Raw genomic sequence first — 17,064 nt, 5'->3', positions numbered from 1 at the left:
TACCAAAGAATCTTTCTTTCCTTCATTCTTTCCATTTTCTTCAGCCTGTGGGTGACTCTACACTGAGTGACAAGCCAAATGGTTTCCTGTGCACCAAGAAACCATTTACTACGCTGGGTGGTAACCATATAACCAAATTTTGGCGCCTGGTGGTTTAGTGGGTAATTATTGCACTCCAATCGGATTGAGCCAGTGAAGGTTTATATCCAAGGGGTGGTTGGAGTTTATTGCTCATGTAATGCCACTCAGGGATGAGTGAGGCTGGTCACTCTCATCTTAAATGTCGGGATCAACTGCCTAGCCCCAGGCTCCTACGCTCCTCATGGGGCAATGCCGGATTGCATGATGGATGGATGGATGGAATATTACCATGAGCTTTAATTAAAGCTATACAGACAAGGTAGAACAGTTAACTTTATTAACTTTGTATTTACAGAGTACAGAAAGATATCCACATCACCTTATCTTGACACTGCTTCATCTACAAATTATCAACCAAATCACTGTACAAATCTGGAACTTCTTAACCCAGTGGAATACCTTCCTTTTTCTTAACTTACAATTTACAGCACTGTACTTCCCTTCTCCTTACGGAAATACCAAGGCAGGGGAAAAAAAAAAAAAATGCTACTGCCTGAGCCAAAAACTATCAGGCTGCTTTAGCTTGAACTGGAGGAGTGAAGGATGAGAATTGTGGTGTGTGTGTTGTGTGGGGTGTCTAGTTAGAAGACGAAGAAACAAAAGTTTTAAAATATTTGGGAAAATTTTCAATGTTACTGCAAAATATACATCCAAATAATATAATTGCATGAGAAACCAATACCTATAATGTATGCCACGAAGAGTGGAGTGTAAAAGTGAAATACCAGCAGTGTGTCAGCAGAATGACTATCCAAAAGTACACAGAAGAAAACTCAAGGCTGTGGGATAAGAACAAGTGTGCACTGGAAGAGGTATTCCCTCTAGTAGCCACGGCTGTCGTCCAGTTTGTCATATGTTTCACGGACGAAGCGGTGATATTTGGTGATGACAGGTCGGTAGTAATATGCCTGAGAATCTCCTCGTTCAGCTATCAGGTCCTTCACCTTGTTTTCCAACAACCTATGAAATGCAGAGCAGAGAAAGAGTTTGAGCAATTATGAATTTACTGTCGTAAAGGGTAGTTAAAAATACAGTAAAATCATATTCTGAAATGCCTCCCAATAAGGGAAGCAGTAGGACTGCCAGCAATTTGTCTGAGAAACTACTTATGTAGAAATGGGAGAAACGAAACTTGACAAAGCCATCACTCTCTGCAGTAAAACTTGATTCTATGCCGTGTGGTTAAAGCACATCACATAGAACTTTAAGCCAATACTCCACTTGCCTACCAGCTACAGAGGCTTTTACAGTATATTCATACACCCAATTACACAGATCTTTCTCCATCAGGGATTAATTTGGTAAGCATGCAAACACACATGCACAAACATGAACATGCACACATGCACACAAATATGCACACACATACATGTGCACAGGCATGTGAAAAAAAACACACACACACATACATGCACACACACACACACACACACACACACACACACACACACACACACACACACACACACACACACACACACACTTAGAGGAATACAATATATGGAGAAGAGACAGAAATTTAAAAAAAGGAGGAGGAATTATAATATTAACTAAGAAAAATCTAAAAGTCAAGGAAATAAAACTAGATATACCATCACAAGTAGAACTGCAGTAGAGATCGACACATCTGAAGGTAAAGTAATTGTAGCCAATTTGAACATGCCACCCAGATCAAACACATGGGAAAGAGACGAATATGAGGACCTGGCAGAGAGTACAATTCAGAGTATAAGATCATTGCTACATAAAATGGAAGAGAAATCGGAAAGAATTATACTAACTGGGGACTTCAATACAAATATAAATTGGAATACTCTAGATATAAATAGCCAAGAAAGCTGTTGGGACCAAAAGCTCCTGGATCTCGTACAAGAGTTTTTCTTAACGCAACATGTGAGGGAAACCACCAGAAAAAGAGAACTTGATGTACCTTCAGTGCTAGATCTAATATTTACTAGGCAAGAAAATGATATTGACAGTTTAATATATCATCCTCCACTCGGCAAAAGCGATCATGCAGTACTAAATTATAACTTCAGGATAGCATATGACATAGTAAACAGCTATGACAGTTACAAAAAGAGCCTAAACTATAAAAAGGGAAATTATCAAGACCTAAAGAAGTATTTCTTAGAAGCTGATTGGGAAAATGAGCTAAGAGGACAAGATTTAAATGCTGTATATAAAAAATGTTGTGAATTTTATGAAACAGGAGTCCAGAAGTACATCCCAAAGCACAAAGAAGCAGATAAGAAAATACAGAAATGGTTCAATACAGAATGTAAAAAAATCAAAAGAAAGAAGAGATTTGTTGTGGAATAGATACAGAAGACACAATAGTGAAAGGGCGTATAATAATTACAAACAGGCAAGAAACGACTATACAAGAATAAAGAGGGAAGCCCAAAAACAGTTTGAGGAGGATATAATAAATAAAAGTAGTGATCAACCAAAGCTGTTTTACAGCTGTATCAGAAGCAAAACCAAAGTAAAAGATATAATACAATCCATTACGGACGAGGGAATCACTTATACACAAGAGAAAGATATTTGTGAAGCACTAAATAAGAATTTCCAATTAGTTTTTACAGAAGAAAAAAATTTTCAGAGGGACTATGTGGAACACGCATGTCCACACATACTACCAGATATACAAACAGCAGAAAAAGTAATACAGGAGGAGTTGAGTAGATTAGACAGAGGAAAAGCAAGTGGTCCTGATGAAATTTCATGTTGGGTATTACGAGAATGTGCAAAGGAGTTAAGTAAACCATTATTTTTAATTTCCAAGAAATCCTTGAGTCAAGGTAAACTACCTGATATTTGGAAAAAAGCAAATATTGTCCCCTTATTCTATCTATCTATCTATCTATAGCCCGACACCCTAATCCCGCAAAGGGTGGCCGCAGACAAAACGCCTCCAAGTCACTCTGTCACCCACCATTTGACTCCCCTCCCCCCAACTCACCCCCCCCTCCCTCATATACCTCTCAACTCCATCCCTCCACCTCATCCTCGGTCTACCCCTCCCTCTCCCTCCCTCCACCTCACCTACATACACCCTCTTAGTCAGTCTTTCATTCTCCATCCTCTCCACATGTCCAAACCACCTCAGTGTATTTCTCCTAATCTTTTCAACCACATCCACATCTACCCCACAACGTTCCTTCACTTCTTCATTCGTCAACCTGTCCCTCCATGTCACTCCACATGCTCCTCTCAAGTAACTCATTTCCACTGCTCTCACTCTTGACTTGTTCCCCTCTTGCAAGGTCCACGCCTCGCTTCCATACGTCAGGGTAGGGATCACAATACCATCATGCAGTGACTTCTTAACTTCCATACTCACCTCCCTATTTCTCATCACTGCTTTCAGTGTGCCAACAACCTTCCTTCCCTGCTGTACCCTTTCACGTACTTCATCCCCCAAAGTTCCATCCTTACTCATCACACTACCCAAGTACTTGAATGCACTCACATTCTCCATATCCTCACCATCCAACCTCACTGCACACTCTGTGACTTCATTCCTCTCAAACACCATAACTTTACTTTTGTTTACATTAACTTTCAGCTTCCTCCTCCTACACACTGTCCCAAATTCATTCACCAAACCTTGCAACTCCCATTCATCTTCACTCAACAATACTGTATCATCAGCAAACAGCAACACCAGAAGCTTCCAAATCTCACCCTCATTCATTAGGGCCACCCCCACATCCACTGCCCTACCTTGTACCTCCTTTACGACCCCATCCATATATATATTAAACAGCCATGGAGACATTACACACCCCTGTTTCAGTCCCACATTGAGATCAAAGAACTCACTCAGCTCACCATCCACTCGCACCGTAGCCCTAGCTCCCTCGTACATACTCTTCACAGCACTCAACAATTTCCCCTCCACTCCATATATTCTTAATATCTTCCACACACCTTTCCTATCTATTCTGTCATAAGCTTTCTCCAAGTCCATGAAGGCAGCGTACACTTTCCTTCCCTTCTCTAGATACTTCTCCACTAAACATCTTAGAACAAATATCTGATCTACACACCCTTTTCCCTTCCTAAATCCCCCTTGTTCTTCTCCAACTAGCTCCTCTGTCATATGCCTAACCCTATCAATGAGTATTCTACCATATATTTTACCAGTCACACTAAGAAGGCAAATACCCCTATGGTTACCACATACTTCTCTCTCCCCTTTTCCTTTGTACAGAGGAACAATTATACCTGATTTCCAGTCCTCTGGAACCCTTCCCTCTTCCCAAGCCAATCTACACAACTTCCATATCCACTCCACAACAATCTCACCCCCATACCTAAGCATTTCACCACACACTCCATCAATTCCTGGGGCCTTTCCCAGCTTAATCTTCTTCATCGCTTCCACTACTTCCGACCTACTGATCTCTTCCTCCATCCTCTCATCTCTTCTTCTCCCAGCCATTCCCCAACCACTTATACTCACACTGCTCTCACTCTCTACATTCAACAAATCCTCAAAGTGCTCCTTCCATCTCCTCAATTTCTCTCTCTTCAAGAAAGGAAATAGACAAAATCCACTCAACTACCGACCAGTATCACTGACCAATGTTGTAAACAAGGTATTAGAAAAACTTATAAGAAAAGCTTCGGTAAATCATCTAGAAGAACACAGTATGATAATAGAAAGACAGTTTGGTTTCAGAAAAGGAAAATCATGTGTTACTAATCTGTTGGGCTACTATGACAGAGTAACAAACACAATACAGGAAAGGGAAGGATGGGTGGACAGTATCTATTTAGATTTCAAGAAAGCTTTTGACACAGTACCACACCAAAGACTTTTATGGAAACTGTACCATCAAGGAGGAATTCGAGGCAAACCGTATTGTTGGATGCAAGACTTTCTCATAAAAAGAGAAATGAAGACAGTACTAAGAGGAAACTACTCATCATGGAAAGAAGTGACTAGTGGAGTACCACAGGGTTCAGTGCTGGCACCAATCATGTTTTTAGTGTATATAAATGATATAAACAGTAACACTGGAAATGAGAGCTATCTGAATAAGTTTGCAGATGATGCAAAAATACAAAGGAGAATTACTAACACAGACTCTTGTAGGGAGCTACAAGAAGAATTAAATAAACTTCATGAATGGAGTAGTACATGGCAAATGGAATTCAATGTGGACAAGTGTCATGTAATCAAGTTTGGTAAAAGTGGAAAAAGACCTGATTGGGATTATAAGTTAGGAAATAAAACCCTATACACATCAGAAAGAGAGAAAGACCTAGGTGTGATTATCAATAACAGACTATCTCTGGCTGACCACATCAGCGAGAAGGTACAGAACATGTATACACTGCTTGCAAATATGAGAATAGCATTCACATACATAAATGAAGACATGCTAAGAAGGATAATAAGATCATTCATTAGACCAACCCTGGAATATGCATCAGTAGTCTGGAGTCCTCATCTCAAAAAGCATATAGACAAGATTGAAAAAGTTCAAAGGGCCGCTACAAGATGGATACCAAGCTTAAGGGACCTAAGCTACGAAGAAAGACTAAATAAACTGAATCTACCAACACTACAGGAGAGAAGGAAAAGAGGTGACATGATAATGCTATATAAGTGCATATCAGGAAAGGAGAAAATAGACATAAATGATTACTTAACATATGGAGAAGCATCAGCAAGAGGACACTGCAAAAAACTGCATAAGAAGAGAGGTGATAAAGACGTAAGGAAATTTAGTTTCCCAAACAGAGCAATTGATCAATGGAATGCACTACCGAATGAAATAGTGTGTGCCAAAACAATTCACAAATTTAAGGATATGTACGATAAATATGGTTTAAGACACGGGACAGTACGAGCTTGACTCATTCCTGTAAAGATACAATTAGGTAAGAGCAATTAGGTAAGAACACACACAATAACATCATTCATCAGACCAACCCAGGAGTATGCATCAATTGTCTGGAATCCTCATCTCAAAAAACACATAGATAAGACTGAAAAAGTACAAAGGGCACAAGATGGATACCAAGCTTAAGGGATCAAAGCTACGAAGAAAGACTAGCAAAACTGAATCTACCAACACTACACTAGGATTATGCTAAATAAATGATTATGCTACATAAATGCACCTCAAGGAAAGAGAACATAGACATAAATGAATATATAACCTATGGGGAAGCATCAGCAAGAGGACACTGCAAAAAAACTACATAAAAAGAGAGACCATAAAGACGTATGGAAATTAAGTTTCCCAAATAGAGCAATTGATCAGTGGAATGCACTACCAAATGAAGTAGCGTGTACCAAAACTATTCACAAATTTAAGGATACGTATGATAAAAATGGTTTAATACATGGGACAGTACAAGCTTGACTCATTCCTGTAACGATACAATTAGGTAAGAAAGCACGCACGCACACACACACAAGCAGGTAAGAAATGAATATGTAAGGGTTTGGAGAGAAGAAGAAAGGAAATACGAAAGACATTGTAACTAAATGTAAAAAAAGAGACGAAATGATTTTATAGGTTTGTAAATGGTAAAATGAAAGTTAAGGACAGTATAATACGACTGAGGGAAGGAGATGAAACTTACGAAAGAGAAGAAGAATTGTGTGAAATAATGAACAACAAGCTGCAGTCAGTTTATGTGTTGGAGGAGGAATTTAGGGTACCTGAAATGGAACCCAGGATAACAGGAATGGCTGAAATTACAGTCGACGTGAATGAGGTGCTGGAGCTGATGAGCAATTTGGATGTGAGATAAGCAATGAGACCAGATGGTGTGCCTGGATGGATCCTGAAGGAATGTGCTGACCAGTTAGTGTGGCCTGTTTATATTATCATCAAGAACTCACTGGAAAATGGACAGTTACCTGAAGACTGGAAAAGAGCAAGTATTGTGCTAATTTTCAAGGGAGGAGATAGGGAAGATCCACTCAATTACAGACCTGTATCACTTGCTAGTACTGTTTGTAAAATCTGCGAGAAAATTATTAGAAAAAGATGGATAAAGCACTTAGAAGAAAATGATGAGATAACACCAAGACAATTTTATTTTAGGGAAGGAAGATCATGTGTTAATAACTTTTTAAGTTTCTACAGTAGGGTAATAGATATCACAGGAGAGGGAGAGATGGGCAGATTGTGTCTATCTCGATCTCACAAAACCATCTGACAGGGTGCCCAGTTGGAGACTGCTGTGGAAGTTGAAGACCTTTGGAGGGGTGCAGAGGAAACTATTAGAGTGGATGGGAGATTATTTGATAGGAAGGCTGATAAGAACAGTCATAAGAGACAAAGCGTCACAATGGAGAAACATGACTAGTGGTGTACCCCAGGGCTCTGTCTTAGCACCAATAATGTTTCTGATATATGTACATGATTTGCCTGAGGGTCTGAATAGTTACAAGAGTATGTTTGCAGATGATGCTAAAATCACGAAACATATTAAAGGTATTGATAGTTGTAAAAAACTGCAAGAGGACTTGGACAAACTCCACAGCTGGAGCCAGACTTGGAAAATGGATTTTAATGCCAAGAAGTGTCATGTGTTAGAAATGGGAATGAGTGAAAAACGACCGCACTGGACATATAAAATGGCAATGAAATAATTAGTAAAAGAAAAGATGTGAAAGATTTGGGAGTGATTATTCAGGATGACTTGTCACCAGAAAAGCATATAAACAAAATCATTGGAGGCACTTATGGATTACTGACCAATATGAGAGTGGCTTTTAACCCCTAAACCGCGGGGTTGTTTTTGCTTGACGTGTGTCTCACGGGCATATTCGCCCTCCGACAGACTCTCTAAAAATATTTGCCAAAAATCAGTTATTAGTCCTAGAATATTATAATCACATATGCACATGGCACATACCTTCAGCTTTCTCCTGGGATGTTTGTTGAGCCTTCGTCGAGTACCGTAGGACTTGTGGAGACCTCTGAAATTGGGTAACGAAGTCTCCACTTTACACTTCCCGACAACCCGTAATATGATTACCACAGCCTGATATTATCACTAGAAACACTATTCTATGATTCTCAAATAGTTTGGAATCCATACTCTAAAAAAAAAAAAAAAAAAAAAAAAAAAAAACCACTGTGAAAGCAAAGAAAATTACGAGCGCATATGACCTTCCCACTTGTGAGCGTTCGCCACTGGTGTTCTGTCATTTATTATTCATAAAAACACTCACACTTTATATTTCTGTTACTATATAACACTTATATATATCCACAGTCTTTATCCATATGTTCCCTTCAGTAATAGTAGTTTACTGTCACTGCAGGCATTCAATTTCTCTTTCAGTAAAATACGTAGCATTCACTTTCTCATCCTGTATACTAGTGTTGAGAGTGAATCAGTCACTTTCACTTTCACTTTCATAGTATTCATACATGCTAGAGTGAAACTTTCACTTTCATTACTCCTAGTATATGTACTCGTATTCTTATATTACTAATCATTTACATTTCTATTTACATTCTCTATTTTATTTACATCATTTACATTTCTATTTTATTTACACTGTGTTATGCACTGTCACTTGCAGGAACTTATAAAACTATTTTCCACTGTTCACTTATATTTACATTCACTGCTTTCACTTGCTGTTTACACATTATTTACATTTCCACTTGCACTGTTTTACTCACCAGAAAGATCGTAGTCACTGTCTATCATTTTCATTGACAAATTAGCCAGTTCACGTTCCACAGCAGTCACTTAGCCCTTTACTCCTTTCCACACGAGGTTTAGTAGGGGGTAGAGGTCACAGGGCCCTTTGCATGGGGCTAAAAAGCGGCGGAATTGGACAGGTGCGAGTCCGACGTGCTTTCACCTTGAAAGACGACAGTAAACTGAATACAGTGTGGTGGCCTGCCTATGGGGAGTGCAATGCTGCCAGTGTCAGCTTGGTGACAGCTGCTAATATATACGCAATGAAATGATTGGCAGGAAATCTAGACAATACATAATACATTAGGTAGTTCCAGATGAATGTAAATATCACTTAGGCTTCTCCCTTCCATTCTTATATATATATTGTTATTACGAGAACAGATTATACGGCATATTTCAAGGGGAAATAAACAGCGAAAATTAGCAAACGAGTGCATGTGAAGTGTTGTCAGGTGATAATTGGCCAATTCCAGGTGTATGGCACTATCACTTACCTTATTTCTTTTTTGTATATATTATTTGGTATAAGAATAGGGCATAGGGCTTATTTCAATGGATGATATCAGTGGAAAATTCCAGGGAAGATTTACTTAGCGTAGCACGGCCGGGCAGGCGAGAGGAGAGGGTAATGGAGGGGAGGTAGGGAGGGAAGTCAAGAATGGGGAGAAATGGCTAAATTTTCAACAATGGATGGGAGTACAGATGAGATTAGGAGTACTGACTAGTGTTGGACATTGGCAGTACTGATAGATGATACAACCCACCACTTGAAAGCCTGGGCGAATTCAAAATAACACAGAATCACAAAAGTGACGCCCCGCGGTTAAGGGGTTAATTACATGGATGAGGAAATGCTGAGGAGTTGATAGTGACTATGATAAGACCAAGGCTGGGGTATGCGGCTGTGGTATGGTCACCTCACTTGAAGAAGCATATTGATAAATTAGAGAGGGTTCAGTCGATGGCAACAAGGATGATACCAAGCTTAAGGGAACTCACCTACGAGGAGAGATTGGAAAAACTGAAGTTACCAACACTGCGCAAGAGAAGGGAAAGAGGTGACTTCTATCTATCTATCTATCTACAGCCCGACGCCCTAATCCCGAAAAGGGTGGCCGCAGACAAAACGCCTCCAAGTCGCTCTATCACCCACCATTTGACTACCCTCCCCCCAACTCACCCCCCCCTCCCTCATATACCTCTCAACTCCATCCCTCCACCTCATCCTCAGTCTACCCCTCCCTCTCCCTCCCTCCACCTCACCTACATACACCCTCTTAGTCAGTCTTTCATTCTCCATTCTCTTCACACGTCCAAACCACCTCAGTGTATTTCTCCTAATCTTCTCAACTACATCCACATCCACCCCACAGCGTTCCTTCACTTCTTCATTCGTCAACCTGTCCCTCCACGTCACTCCACATGCTCCTCTCAAGTAACTCATTTCCACTGCTCTCACTCTTGACTTGTTCCCCTCTTGCAAGGTCCATGCCTCGCTTCCATACATCAGGGTAGGGATCACAATACTATCATGCAGTGACTTCTTAACTTGATCACGATATTTAGAAATGTAAGAGAATTGGAAAGGGTGTATAGAGAGGACCTTTTTGTGATGGATGATGGAAGAACAAGAGGTCATGACTTCAAGTTGAGGAAAAACAGATGTTTTAATGATCTTAAATGGTTCATTGCCTGAAAAGAAGCATAAGTATTTGGAACGACTTAGATGAAGAGGTGGTGCAAGTGAAAAACATTCATGTTTAACCCGCCCCATCTCGACGTTTTTGGACCTTTTTTTTTTTTTTTGGCTCAAACATCTGCTTTTGGTGAGAAACATCGAAAATTCATATAGAAATCACTCACCTGAGGTTTAAAATACCCGATTTAGGTACAAGTCCTTCCTTACCTGACTGGGTTTTCTAACAGGCTGGCACCAAAGAAAACGAGTTCTATGGGAGGGTAACTATTTTATCCACTCATAAACAGTATTTATTTATTTACTTGGTACGAATTTATATGTAGTACAAGAGTATATTGGTTTTCAAACAGTAATATAGGCATTATAAGCATTGTTTCACTCACTAACTCATCACCATTCATGACCTTTTTTTTCCCACATTACCTGATCATCATTTCTGACTGTTTCTCCTCTAATGCTATGTAAACATTGTCCTCCACATTGTCATCGATTGGGGAATCACTCTGGCCCTAAATGTCTTTATTGGCCAGGTCACTGGTAACAGGTGAATTGCCCAGACAATGGCGTGCAGGTGGGGGGGGGGGTTATGCGGTGTAAGGCATTGTTCCTGCAAGGCATCTTGTAAAGTAACAGAGGAAGGTGTCCCGTGTATACATGCCAAAAATCACTTGCGAAATCACTCGAGAAAATTGAAAATTGTGCAAATTAGGGACCTTGCAATGTTGCCGCATTAATTCACGTCGCCGGGACAGCGCGGGTTAAAAGTAGACTAGATATATGTAGATATGGAGACAGAACAACACGAGCTTAGCTCAATTCCTGTATACTACAAATAGGTAGGTAAATACACACGGCAGAATAAACACTGGAGGTGCCCACTGCGGATGTTGGGTGACAGAACCCACAGTTTAACTCAGAATGTGGGGACAAGCACAGTCAGCTCACGGAGGTACCACAGTACCAAAACATATTACCAACTAAGCCCTGCATCACATCCCAGGATGTGGGGACAAGCATGCACACTGTCAGCTCACCGAGGTACCACAGTACTTAAACATATTGCCAACTAAGCCCTGTATCACATCTTGGGATGTTGGGGCAGGCATGCTGTCATCTCACCGAGGTACCAAATTAGTGAGAAATATTACCAACTAAGCCTTGCATCACATCCCACACTGCAGCCAATCTATGTAGCTAATGACTGAAATGACATTTACCATATTAAAAACTGTCAGAGACAAGACTTGCTTCCAAGCCCCAAGTAGTGCACATATAACTTACACCAATGAGCAAAGACGAGTACAGTACTCCCCTTGCCTACCAGTTGGGCAGGTTAATATACATTCCATTACGCTTGTAAGTCTCTGTGTAATACAGTAAAAGTCCTGTAATCAGAATGGCTGGGGACTGAGGGTCTTTCGGACTACAGGGAGGGACCTTTCAAAACATTAGAAATATGTACATGATCATTAAACAAAAGCTTTAATATGATATGGGTTATTGTTTTACTCACTGGAAATGCACAGAAGTGTAGATGAATAGTTGCTGGCAGGTACATCCAAGTCCAAGGGCATGTCCAAGCCAGATAAATCCTTAGATAAGGATCAGAAAAAATTGAAAAAAGGCCCAGAAAAAGATGAAAATTTTTGCCTTAAAAAATTCGGAGTATTGGGATATTCGGATTATTGGTGATCGGATTGGAGGACTTTTACTGTACTCTGCACTGTGATTATTAACTATCCTATCTTAGGGAGAGAAATGAGGTCTGGATGATGATGATGATGATGATGATGATGGCGATGATTGATGGTGATGGTGGTGATGATCATGATTTATTGGTAATTATATCTTGGGACTAAGTTTACTGTAATGAAATTTTTGGCAAAAACATGTGCACTTTCCTTCCATAGCTCCATGGAACATCAACGTGTAACCGAGGTTACAATTAAAGGCATTATAATAAACATTCTTTTGGGCTGAAGATCCATATAAAGTTCCCTCACATTTACTCTAAGATCATCAACTAAGCAGCATCACAGATAATTCTGCTCACTTAAGTAAGCTACTGTGAGTGTCAAAAATACAGATTACTGATTATTTCCTTAAACATCTCTGACTAAAATTGCAATGAAAACTGATCCATCCATCCATCCATCATCCAATCCTATGTTGGCCCATGAGGAGCACAGGAACCTGGGTTTAGGCAAGTTGGTCCTGACATTTAAGATGAGAGTGACCAGCCTCACTCATCCCTGAGTGGCATTATGTGAGCAATAAACCCTAACCATCCCTTGGATATAAGCCTACACAGGCTAAATCTGATTGGAGCACCATACCCACTAAACCACCAGGTGCCATAATTTGGTTACATGGTTACCACTCAGTGTAGTAAATGGCTTCCTGATGTACAGGAAACCATTTGACTTGTCACTCAGTGTAGAGTTACCCACGGGCAGAAGAGAAAAGAAAGAAGGACACAGGTACAAAACTGCCATCATGCAAACTCCACTATTATGACAAGAAAATGCTTCCGACAAACAAAATACATCCTTTGCTATATTCAGGCAAGCTTTTCTTTTGTTCATAAGCTTGTGCTGAAAATTTAGTTTCACTGACCAAATTGAATTTCAAAATTCATAAGCCTGGTTTCAAGTTACAATAAATGGAGCAACTCATCTCTAAACAATTATTCAGTTTCCCTTAAATGATGTGCACAGCAAATCCAGTTATCCAGCTTATAAATGAGAGCCAAGTACTGTAGATGGATACTGTACTAAGAGCCAGTGAATCCCCAATGATGATGGTGATATGGTATTTATATCATTATAATCATCCGGACCTCCTTTCCCACTCTAGGGAAGGGTGAGGCGTGGCATGTCCAGACAGCCTAAGTTTGCCCAATCCAATGGGCCACACTTCCATTCGCTCATCATTCAAGCTCCCGGAATCCTGGCTCTATCTGATACACCAAAAACGTTCACCACATTCTGTTGCTTCACATAAACGTTTCTGATAGTCAATCCAGATGATGTCACGTTAAAAAGGGGTGCCATAAACGTTTCAGACAGTCAATCCAGACGATGTCACGTTAAGAAGGGGTGCCAAATCTCTGATCATGCACTTCTTCTCACAACATTCATCCAACCAGCTTGATCTTTTGTCAGTCCCCTAGCCTCACTGACTTCCATGCCTCTCTTCCTCACACACTCATCCACCATATCTTTCCACCTTCTCCTTGGCCTACCACACCTCTTTCCTCCTTCAAATTCACTGAGATATACCTTTTTCACCACTCAACTGTTATCCATTCTCTCCACATGACCACACCATCTCAATACACTCTCTTTGATTCTGGTGTCCACAGACTTCCTCACTCCACCTTTCAAGAATCACATTATTACGTATCCTATCCACTCTCTGTACTCCACATACATTCCTCAGCAGTCCCATCTCCAGTGCTCTTACTCCTGACTTTTCATTGTCATGCCACACCATAGTCTCACATCCATACGTTGAAGTTGGCACTAACACTCCTTCATGTAAGCTTTGTGCAGTTGCAACACTCAAGCCTCTGTTTCTTATCAAGGCCTTCATAGCGCCAGATACTTTCCTTCCAAATTACACCACACTCAAATCACAGCAAGTATCTAAAGGAAGTCCATTCACCTAATCATTATTCAATCCTTTTCTGGCTTATCAGGAGTGTAAGAGCTTGGGGCTTAGTTACCCATTCTCGACATTCAGTACGAGGGTGACCAGCCTAACTCGCCCCAGAGTGGCATTATGTGGGCAATAAAACCCAACCAATCCATTCTTGAATGCAAACCTTTGCAAGCCCCATCCAGCTAGAATGCCTTGACCCACTTGACCATCAAGCATCACAGGGCTACATGGTTACCACCCAGTGTGGTAAATGTGTTTCAGTAAACCATCAGGCTTGTTCTTTCTCAGTGTAAAGGCACCTTCAACAAGGTAGATGTCCCATATACCAAACCCATAGTCAAGGACAGATAGCACTCAATTAGCATTTATTGTAATATCATAATCTCCAAAACCTTACTATAAACTGGGAACTCCCGAAACGAGGAAGTAGAAACAGAAAGTTCTGTTAGTACTCTTCCTCTTCCTTCTCTTTCACTAATGAACTGTTATATTCTTCTTCCATACTGCATACTGGATAAGTCATCCCTTCTAACATTACTGTGCATAAAGAATAATATACAGGTACCTATACTACTATAGTTGTTCTACATTACTAATCATCAAAATTCTGTTCTGTGCATTCAAAAGCTCAAAGAAGGATAGCAATGAAAAATGCAAAACTATACCCCATTTACTCTTCCTTGGTCTAAAACTTACCACTCTCTATCTTCAGTGCTCAGAAGTAACAACAGGTTGGCAATGAAATATGATAGTCACAAGTGCTATAACAAGGATAAAGATCCACAGCACTGTCTTATTCTACCACTGAGGTGCATAAAACAAGCAGCAAAAGGACGAAAATCTGGGCCAGGGTAAGATGAAAAGAGTACAGCTGGTACAAGCAAAAACCACAGCAATCTCCTAAAACAGTATACTGACCTCATTTGTTTCATCTCATTCTCCTCATACATGTAGTGAAGGTACTTCTCATAGTCCTGCTGATGGCTTGTGTACAAGTACTGTGCAAGGAATCTTGATATTGGGTGCTGCCAAATGAAGAATGTTACATATCAATGCATTTTTAGTTATATACCATGACTTATATAAAGAAAAATATACTAAACACGAACTTTAGTCAAAATAAAAACTCAAACATGGATTACTGGTACGTCAATTTACAAGATGATGATAATTAAATAAAACTTTAGTCAAAAGAAAAACTGAACATGGAATACACCAATTTACAAGTACTGTACAGCAATCCCTCGATTATCCGACATAATAGAGCCAAAGGCATGTCCGGGTAAGGGCAAAATCTGGATACAGAACGATATCCTCTACTGTACCTATACCCTACCAATATCCAACCTCTATGTACAGTACCCCTCCTAATTTTGGCTGTGTTCTCTGGTTTTTCAGCTTTATTCAGACATCAAAACACACATGGGAAAATCCAGTGAAATACTAGAACCTCTGAAAACAATGCACAAACAAAAATTCACAAATACCCAACTTAAGTACAGTACCTCTCCTAATTTTGGCAATGTTCTCCAATCTTTCAGCAGTACAGTAATCCCCCATTTACCCAGGTGTGCAGTACCCGGACGTGTTAATTATCCGACACTGGGCCTTGGCTCTAGTAAACCATTATCCGAATTTACTTGCTATCATCCAGATGTAAAAGTCCACAAGAACTTCGGACGGCCAGTCGACAAGTTAAAACATTCGGCATTGTGGCCACTCAGCTCGAGGCGTGAGCAGGAAGTAGGCCATAACCCACAACCACAGCTAAAATATCTGTCCGCCCCTGTACTGAATGAGCAAAGTCCTGCACTCGTCTGATCACTCCCAACAAACCACCAGCACCCGAGTACTGTAATACGATTGTAACCCACAAGCGGTGTCAAAACATCCGTACGCATCCCCACCCAATGTCCAAAGTTGCATGGACACGGGGTTAAGTCTTTCTTAACTGTCTCTGAGAATGTAACAGACCACAAGCCATGATTACATGTTCGGTGACAGCGGCTGTCCGCCTCTCTACTGAACGTCGAAAGTCCCCCAGTCACCGTGAGTTGTGTTTTCGCATGGCCACTCAGCGTCTAATAGACCGCAAACCACGAATGAATGTACAGTAAAAGCGCCCATCTGCCTCGTGACACAAGAGGGAGAATCCTGCCCACAGTCTCGCTTCTTCTCCCCTCCCGTCCCTCCTCCATATCCTCCCAGCTCCCCCCTCACTCCCAACCCTCCTCCATGGTGATATCACTAACTTGTGAGTTTTTAAACGTTTTTGCGATTTATTTGATATCACTAACTTGTGAGTTGGGAGCTGGGCAGTGAAATGGCGGGGGACAGGGCGACTTGGAGGCGATTTGTTTGTGGCCACCCCAAACGGGATTGAGGCGTCTGGCAATAGATAGATAGATAGATAGATTTGACTACTGTTGGTTGTATCGAAATTCCGCAGAATCCATGAGAAAGCTCATGAAATTCTGCATCTAGACATATGCTTAACTCTTGGAAGGTGCACAAAGATTTTGCACTAGGATGGTGGGAAGTTATATGAAAGTAAGTTTTACTCCTGAACACTTTATTCTCATTGCATTTCTGTACTTTTACTTATCAGTCTTAAGTGTTTTTATTAGCTTATCTTACAGTATAAACACAAGCAAAGATGACAGTATACCATTTATACCAATATAACCAATTTCCGGTGGCATATTTGACCATGGATTTTTTTGAGATCCGGGATCAATTGTTCGTCACAGATAACTGATTTGCAAACCGTCTTCAGGGTTTTGGGGACTTTTGTTGTTTATGCATTGTTTTATTGATTTTCAGTATTAATACAAATTATCCTATGTGTGTTTTGATGTCCC

General features: G+C 40.5%; 1 protein-coding gene across 2 annotated transcripts in view; it reads right to left on the bottom strand.

Moving 5' to 3' along the window:
• Positions 1–402: 402 nt before the first annotated feature.
• ND-SGDH (NADH dehydrogenase (ubiquinone) SGDH subunit) overlaps positions 403–17,064 on the bottom strand; it is a 30,513-nt gene continuing 13,851 nt past the window's right edge. For both annotated transcript variants that reach the window (XM_080279058.1, XM_080279059.1), the window contains 2 exons: positions 15,122–15,228; positions 403–1,101 (listed from right to left, as the gene is read on the bottom strand). In XM_080279058.1, coding sequence (XP_080135184.1) covers positions 963–1,101; positions 15,122–15,228 — 246 coding nt within the window. In that variant the 3' untranslated portion in view covers positions 403–962. The remainder of the gene's footprint in view (positions 1,102–15,121; positions 15,229–17,064) is intronic.

The sequence above is a fragment of the Coenobita brevimanus genome, chromosome 76 (genome assembly GCF_032717465.1).
Source record: "Coenobita brevimanus isolate Jiangsu-jjx chromosome 76, ASM3271746v2, whole genome shotgun sequence".
Lineage (NCBI taxonomy): Eukaryota > Metazoa > Arthropoda > Malacostraca > Decapoda > Coenobitidae > Coenobita > Coenobita brevimanus.
Note: the sequence above shows the minus strand (reverse complement) of the source record. Positions and strands in the feature narration are given on the sequence as shown.